The sequence below is a fragment of the Cariama cristata genome, unplaced genomic scaffold (assembly GCF_000690535.1).
Source record: "Cariama cristata isolate BGI_N322 unplaced genomic scaffold, ASM69053v1 scaffold33412, whole genome shotgun sequence".
Taxonomy (NCBI): domain Eukaryota; kingdom Metazoa; phylum Chordata; class Aves; order Cariamiformes; family Cariamidae; genus Cariama; species Cariama cristata.
In genome coordinates this window covers 1,309-9,554 of record NW_009604958.1, presented here as the reverse complement: position 1 = coordinate 9,554, position 8,246 = coordinate 1,309, and the positions used below count along the sequence as shown (strand labels likewise).

The following is an 8,246-nucleotide window of genomic DNA, read 5'->3' as shown; positions in this document are numbered from 1 at the left end:
CACCCCCAGCCACCACCCATCACTGCTCTCTGCTCAGGGCCCGGCCGCTCCACCTGCTCAGCCCAGAGACACAAACCCAGCAGGGTTCCCTCCTCCCAGGCCCTTGGTCCCCGCTGACATTGACGGGGAAATCTCTGGCATTCCCTTCTAGCTCTTCCCTGTAAAAGAGGAAGAAGCTCCCTCCCCTCTTTTTTACGGCAGAAAGATCACTGCAAGAAAAGCAGCAGCACTGCTGTCAGCTGCTTGGTGCCTTCTCACCAGCAGCATCAGGACGACGCCTTCCGAGACCTCAAGGGAAGAGCTGCTGCTCCTTTGCCCCAGACACCTCCGAGGAAGGAAGCCCTGAGCAGCTCTTCCGCTTGGCACCCACTGTTCCCCCCGTGCCCCGCAGAAGGTGCGCTCAGGAGTAGCTGAGGGGCATCCTCCTCCACAGCCCCCCACACAAGCAGTTTTTGATCCAGCGCTGCTCCCACTGCTTCACCGCAGTGACTTTGTTCGGCGATTTCAGCATCGTAACACAGCCACACCTGGAAAGAAAGAGAGAGGGGCAAGCCAGGCCCAGGAGACACAGAAGCCCAGGAAAAAAGCCAGCACTGCTGGGGCATCTGTACAGATCATTCAGGGAGCAAGGAATCTGAGGAGGAAACCAGCTTTTGTCATTTGCAGGTGATGTTCGTGAGCACTAAAAAACAGCTGAAACCATGCGAGCAATTATCTTAAATGAAGAGAGGTTCTCTTGGAACAGAACGCTGTCTTCAAGACAACAGCCCCCAGCTGCTATTTATACATAAAACAGCAGACAGACATCTTGTAAAAATGATCTGCTACAGAGAGCTTCCATTAAAACCAATAATTAAAGCTAATTCAATCACATGATTAGATGGATGTTTGCTCCCCGCACCATTGTTTTGAAATCCAGGCTCTTTTGTGAGGGTGGATGAAGAGGACAGCACAAAGGGACTTAAAATACAAGCCTAGTTTGAAAGACAACACAAAAATGGCACCATGGACATTGTGATTATTTCCTCTCACCAGCTCCTCTCCAAGAACACAGGTAGTTTTATTTAAAGACCAGACCTGCAGAACAAGCTGGGGATCTCTCATCACTAATAAAGACTCCTGCAGGCCAAATTCTGGTCTCCGTTTACCTGTGCAGCCTGACTGCTCTCAGATTTTTCTGTAAAAGCAGTACCATATTTATTCCATGACGCACAGTTCAGCCCTTAGATGAAATGCAGTTCAACCACTGGCAATGACGAATGTAGCTAATTCTCACAGAGCTGCGGTTACTCTGTGCCGGGCAAAGTAATAAGATTTTTAATCTAACAGCCATGCTGCAACGATGCAGCAGCAGCTGCTATCTCAAGTCAGCGACGCTGCTCTTCAACAAGCATTTTAAGGATCTCGGTCTTCCAGGTGAGGGCTGCCTTAAACACAACCACAACTGTTTCCTTCCAATGCAAGGGGCAGTGCCATACGCCAAAAGCCTTACTATAGAAGCAGCATTTCCTCCTGCAGACACGATCAACATGAAATGCTACTGGGGTACCAGCTAGGATGGTAAACAGAAAGACTGAAAGAGCTTTTGAATGACAGAAAGAACAGTCTGAGTTCCTGCCAAGACCTCCTCGGCGCTGACAGCATTACGCTTGCATCGCTTACCTGGTACACGACTTGCATTCCTCTGTCGGGTATGCTCCTAAATGAAGCCGCCTCAGATGATCAATTTTGGGCTGGCCAGGTGCCCTGGGTAGGAAGAAGAATGGGAACTTTTCTAGAATATCACTTTCTGAAAGCTGTTTCCAGGACAGTGAGCTGCATTTCAGTGGCCAACGGGACACAGGCTTTGACGACCTAGTCCATCAAGTGCCATGGGATTCAAGGCCATGCTGACATGAATTTCATCACAAACCAGCATTTCCTCCCCGCCTCCTCCCTTTGCCATCTCTTTTTAATACTTTAAATTTCCAGCCCATTGCAAGTTAAGAAATGAATTCCAGCAGAGAGGACAAACTGCTCTTGGGTCACACCAGCAAGTGGACAAGCCAAAACACACAGGCGTCCCAAACCCACCGACCTCTCAGAGCTGCAAAGAGATCCCAAGGCCTCCTGACACCCTCTTCTCACCACACCGTCTATTCTACCTGACAAAGGCATCAAACTGGGACGAGACAGTGTGACCAATGAGCCCAGGAGCTTTCCCAAACTGCAGCCGGACAAGCTGTTTGTTCTGCAGCTTGCTGATAATACCATCGTTGATGGGCAACCAGTCAATATTGGGAATGAGCAACTGGCTGGGCAGGAGGCAACATTCATCTATCAGGGTGTCATCTGGCTCCGTTATGTGATTTTCCTCACGACCTGCATGGAAAATGAAGCCAAGAGAGAGAACCAGCATGATCTTTAAATTTCTCATTTAGAGATCAAGAGAACTGCGTGCGGCTTCCTCCTCCATCCACCAACACAGCACAGAAAACAATAAACTTGGCAGCTGTACTTGCCCTTTCTAAACACTACAGACCCACTCAGAAGTCACTCCCCACAATTATTCCTTTCACGCACAATCCACATTAAAGAAGGATTCTTTTGTTCAGGGAAACCGGCAAACACTCACAGCACAGCCAGAGTTTAGTTAGGAGCCTGAAGAGGAGGGACATGCTGTCCTGGGTGTCGGAGGTTGCTGTGTAGACGGGGAGGCAGCTTGGCTTCAGCAGTCCCCAAATACGGATCACCACCATCAGCTCCCTGAACATGCCCAGGGATGCTCCGTCCCGCAGAAAGCTGTGTCCTGGCCGCACTGGGGAGCCCTGCAGAGGCAAAACCAGCCAAGACTGGGACTCACATGCAGCCTGCTGGACCCACTGCTCCGTTTTCAGACAACTCCTTTTTTCAAGCACTACACAACCCGCGGCACTCGCTGCCCAAGGATGCCATGGAGGTCAGAGGCATACAGAGGTTCACTGAAAGTTTAAACAAGTCTGAGCCCGCTTCTCTGAATGCAGCTGCCAGTCACTACATCACTGACTCCCAGACGGGCACAGAAAGGACCATTTTGTATTTCGGCTGTTTCTTACAAGCATCTCCCAAGTGCCTGTTTCGACAGGAACACCGGGGTCATGTGTGACTTGGCTAAAGCTACCCGAACGCTGCACACAAATTTCTTTGCTCCTCTTGGTCTGTTCTCAGGACCCCGGGCTCTCACCTGGTTAGGAAGGCTGGCCAGCAGATAGAGCACAAAATCTCCCACCCACTGGATGAGCTGCTGCAGGGACTGCAACGTGGTCATCTCCAGGACAAATTCTTCCGTCTTCAGGTTAATCATCACCTTGTCAATGTCTGAAACAGAAGCAAGACATCTCCTGGCTCAGGAAGAAGATGGATCCAAACTTCACTCCCTCTCTCTGCGGTGCCAAGAGAGGTCACCCTCCTCTTCCTCAAACCCAGTGAGTTACTATGAGACCGTGACACTTTATATCAAACCTAAAAGGGGAATGATCTGATACAAAACACTCAGAATGCAGTGCCAGATGTTATGAGCAATCACTACCTATATCTGTGATCTTGGAGCAGATCTCGGTGAGTCGGTCCCCAGGACTCTTGTCTGGGGTGTTCAGGAAGTGTGGGCGTAGCAGTGATTTCAAGGTGCAGCTAATGGCGATCAGGAACAGCTTCGCATGGTAGTCACACACACGGGCTATCGTGCTGGAGGAGAGCTTGCAGAGAGATGCCTTCATGGCAACAATGCGTGTGGAGAGGACCTGATTGACAGAGACACACCAGGAAAAATACAGAAGTAAAGGCAGAATTAGCATAAGCTCATTAAAAGCAAGCTGCTTTATTCTCTCCGTTTTTGCCACATGAATGACAGGAATAGTGAATACTGTTCTGTGCATGTGAATACTGTTCTGTGCCTGTACAAACAGTGCTACTGTTCCCAGAGCCTCTGCCAAAAATAGACTTTACCATCTCACCAGAAGTTTCCAACAGGTAGAAACCCGTCAACGTTAGTGAAAACGAACACTGCTTAAATGGAGGTTCTTCACCTCTCAAGTACTGCTCGAGTAGAGTATTCAGAGAGAGCACAGCCAGAGCCATCTCTCTTCTGAGCACTGGCAATTACCACTCCCTCCTCCCAGTAAGACCCCTCCATGTGCCCGCCCTCTGCAGTAACCCGGGAGCTCCCGCTGACCTGCTGCAGGGCCGCATTCTGGCGCATATACTCTTCATGCAGCTTCTCCACCAGGTTCTGGACCATGTTGGGTTGGACGTGGAGCAGGATGTCCCACCAGTCGTAGCCAGTCACCATGCAATACTCCAACAGGAACAGCAAGTGACGGAGGGACATGTTCATGTCCAGCACGTGGCCCATGGAGGGGGAGATGCGAAGCATGCTCAGCTGAAGGCAGGAGGCAAAGGAAAACGTCTGTCAAGAACCGACTAGAAAACATTCCACAAAGCTACAACACAACACAGGGTGGCCAACTGCAGCTCATTCCTGACCCAATGATAGAAGTCCTGCAGGAACGGGATACACTCCTCCTTGTTTAACATGGATCACACAGCTGGAAGTAACATTCCCAGCGTTCTTCTGAGGGATCCATCGCCATTTAGAGAGAGCCTGGACGAGAACATCTCATGCATCCCCCCATAACAGAGCACAATACCTTCCCGTGACTATCAATGCCAGCCAAGGCCAGAGACGTCCAGGAGAGCTGCATGGCTTTGAAGTGAACCAGGGGCCCAGCAGTTCGCTGCCTTTTGATAGTCTGCTCGTCCACTGGGCGCTGGGAGGAAGACCCGTAGAAGACAGCCATCATTTGCAAGGACAGGCGATGAACAATGTGGACACTGCCATCGTGAAAAGCCAAAGCCAGACCTGGGGAGAGAAGACAAGCAAGGCTGAGCAAGCGATGACTCCTGGTATGGCCCAGACCTTGCCCAGAGAAGCAGCCACCACTGAAAGCCCACGGGGCATCAGGACAGCACCCAAAAGACTGTGGGCTTGCAGCCCTCTTCGTATCCTGGGGCCATGTCAGCCTTTCACAGAGATACGTCTCTTTCCATGGAAACGAAACAGGATGGCTAGGAAGATACCACGTCTTTGAAAGTTTTCCTATCAGCATTTCATATGGTTTGTTCCACGTTCTTACTTCAGCTACAGTTCAGAAGATGAAGAAGGTAAAGTTTCAGGCAAAAGTTACATATTTAGGAGAAAGACAACAGAAACTCCTTACCCAATCCAGGGAAGAATTTGGTGTCATTCGCCACCTTCAGATCAGTATTGGTCAGGGAGATTGGCAACTTTGGCAGGGCCACAGCTGAAACCCGATCCAAGTCATTGGTGGCAGAAAGAATCCGCCATTTCAGTATCATGGGTTGCTTGTCTCCAACTTTGAAAAATAAGCAAATAAGTGAGACATTTCCCCAAAGAGACCAGAAAATACATCCCCCCCACTTTCTGCCCACATTCCCCAACTAAGTGGGAATACAGATCAAGCACTGACTATTTGTTCATTCTACCAGACCACTACATCTCCCTCTTATTTCCCTATTTTTTTTCTGAATTGTACAAACAACAACTTGTTTTGCTAAATCTCTTTTGATGGAAGGCTCTGCTGGTGGTGATTAAAAAAGTCCTTCTGTACAATAATCCTTTATATTTCACTGGAACAAACTGCATAGATTTGATATTGTTGTATCTCAAATAAGGTGGAAAAAACATGCAGACTGGATAGGCCGATTAAATAGCTTTGCTGCACGATCTTTTTCCTTTAGAAGGCTGGGCTTGCTCGCTTCTCAGCGGGAAGAGTGGCTGCACAGCGTAACACAGAAAATGTCTTTTATTGAGTGAAAGTAACAATCAAACCACTTCCTGGAAACGAGCAATTTGTTGCCTAAGATGCAAACAGACGGAATAGAGCATGTGACTGAGAACACCTGAAAAATAAATGTAGGATTCTGGATAATCCCATATATGCGATAATGGATTTGAGAACCTGTCTTGCATTTTCACTTAGACCATGCTCCTATTTTTAAGAGTATCCAGTGCAGAAACTCACCCACAGGAGAGATTTGCTGAAAGATATTATTGACTGGCAAGCCCTCTTTCCGCAAAGACCAGCACTCCACGATGCTGCTGTTTTGGTTGGAAGCACAAAGCAACACCTGCAAAACAGAAACCCATACTGCAACCACATGCACAAACTTTACAACAGGGAAAGAACTATCCCATCGCATTTTCCACTCCTCCCTCTCCCCTCTATTTTGAGGCTCCTTCTCTCAATTCGAACTCCGCTAGCGAAAAGCAGAGGACTGTATCAGCAATACGTAATGGTGAAGTTCCTAATTCCAGCTAGGAGGAAAGAGAGGCAGAACCCTGCCACGTGTTATCACAGCCTGTGCCTCTCCACATCACAAACGATCTCATCTCTCGCAAGCCTGTGACCTGCCGATGCCATTCACATACACCACAAACTGAATGTAAAGGCAAGGACATGAACCGAACTGACTCTGAAGCCAGAGCAGACGCTGTGTTCTCCAGCCAGGCACTCCGTCCTAACCAGAGGAGAGAGAAGAGAGGTCAGGCTTCATTGAACCACTTAGCTTTCCAGAATCGTATTATCAATCCCTTGGCAAATAGAGTTAAGCTACTAAATTAAGTCACGCAGATCAAGAGCTGTAAGTGTTCTGGAAAGGGGCTGCTTTGAAGCGGAGACCTAAAGATGAAAGACTTCACATCCCAGAACCTCCCGGACAGCCCGGCAGAGCTCCCTGAACAGCTGGTGCCAGATCCGGAAAATAAACAAAGCAAAACATAATCAGGCTAATGAAGGACGGGGCTTTTCAGGCTGCTTTTCCACAAACCGGAGGGCTCAGCCATCAGATCCCCAGACCTCTTAAGTGCAGCTTGCTTGACAGCAAAGCTGAACTAGCAGTACCTCCAGAAACAGCAACTAGAAACACAAAGGGCATTGCAGGACACGATTGTTCACCTCCAGAGTCGTGTGGGGAAGTCAAAGGTGGAGCAAAGAGCTATTTCCTTGCTATTCATTTAATTCCTGCTTGCTTTAACAGCAGATGCTTACCTGCTCTGACATGTCCCGAGCAAGGAATTTCAGGTGAGTGATTGCTGGGTATTTGTCTTTGCGGGCAGGGTCCGTGGTGCAGCGCATGAAGAGGGAAGGCAGGATTTCGGTGTCTATTTTGCATTTCTCATTCACCACACTGACGCAGACTTTGTAGAATTGGACAGGGGAGGTGCTGCTGCCATCCGATGTGGCCACCACAATGTTACCCCCACCAGTGAAGGCAACGTCTGCCAAGGCAACGCGACAGCGGAGGCGGCACAGGCTCTCTGTGGATGTCAGCACCTGCCCATTGGGCTTGAGGAGAGAGACCGTCACCAGGCCACTGATGGTCACAGCAATCCAGCCCTCCATGGGCTTCCCACCAAACAGCGTCAGCGACGGAGAGAACTTCACCCTGGAAAACTTCTCACCAAAGTTCGATGCTCCAGACTGTGAACAAAGGTCAACAACACAAAGACATTCGCAACCGATATCCGCAGTGAGCTCATGACTGAGGAGCTCTCCTCGTTAAGTCACTGCAGCACGCTCTGCCGAACTGAACAGAGTCAGATGAGGGCACTGAGCTCACACACTCAACTCTGCTACGTGACCCTGCAGAGGCCCCTCTGCCCCGATGCCAGAGTGGTTACGGCTGTACAGGCGGTAGCAGGAACACCCCAGCCTCTCAGCAAAGCTCTTGGAGCACCCCAGACACAGAGCTCTGACCTCGTGGGTGTGGACTGAACCTGGAAGACCGACAACCCCTCTCTCGTTCTGTGGCCAAATCCAGCTCCGACACCAACCCGCTGCACAACCCTTTACATCCCAGTGCCTCGGGTTCTCCAGTACTAAGGAGAGGGAAAGGCTTCTCTCCATGGGACACCCTAAGACTTAATGGTTAAAAAAATGTAAGTAGGTAACTTCTACTTGGCGGACTTGCTCTTTTTGAGTCTGACTCAAATTCAACACGTTTCTAAACAAGCAGCTTGACTCCATACACATATGGCTCCTATTCCCAAATCCCTGGATCAAACCTCAGGACCTCCAACACATTTCTTCTGAATTACTACTGATAGGCAAAGAAATGCTTTTATCTCCATTTTACAGCCAAGGAAACTGAAGCACCAGACTAAGGAAGACACATTTAGAGCGCCAAGAGAAACACAGCATCCAACCCCT

The 8,246-nt window shown here is 49.3% G+C and overlaps 1 protein-coding gene across 1 annotated transcript in view; it reads right to left on the bottom strand.

The window, feature by feature from the left end:
* Positions 1–400: 400 nt before the first annotated feature.
* The window catches only part of MED16 (mediator complex subunit 16), a 9,109-nt gene continuing 1,263 nt past the window's right edge, over positions 401–8,246 (bottom strand). The window contains exons 4-14 of the mRNA XM_009695788.1: positions 7,086–7,517; positions 6,060–6,165; positions 5,235–5,390; positions 4,665–4,876; positions 4,190–4,396; positions 3,548–3,758; positions 3,203–3,336; positions 2,615–2,807; positions 2,145–2,361; positions 1,663–1,746; positions 401–527 (exon numbers count right to left, since the gene is read on the bottom strand). Coding sequence (XP_009694090.1) covers positions 401–527; positions 1,663–1,746; positions 2,145–2,361; positions 2,615–2,807; positions 3,203–3,336; positions 3,548–3,758; positions 4,190–4,396; positions 4,665–4,876; positions 5,235–5,390; positions 6,060–6,165; positions 7,086–7,517 — 2,079 coding nt within the window. The remainder of the gene's footprint in view (positions 528–1,662; positions 1,747–2,144; positions 2,362–2,614; positions 2,808–3,202; positions 3,337–3,547; positions 3,759–4,189; positions 4,397–4,664; positions 4,877–5,234; positions 5,391–6,059; positions 6,166–7,085; positions 7,518–8,246) is intronic.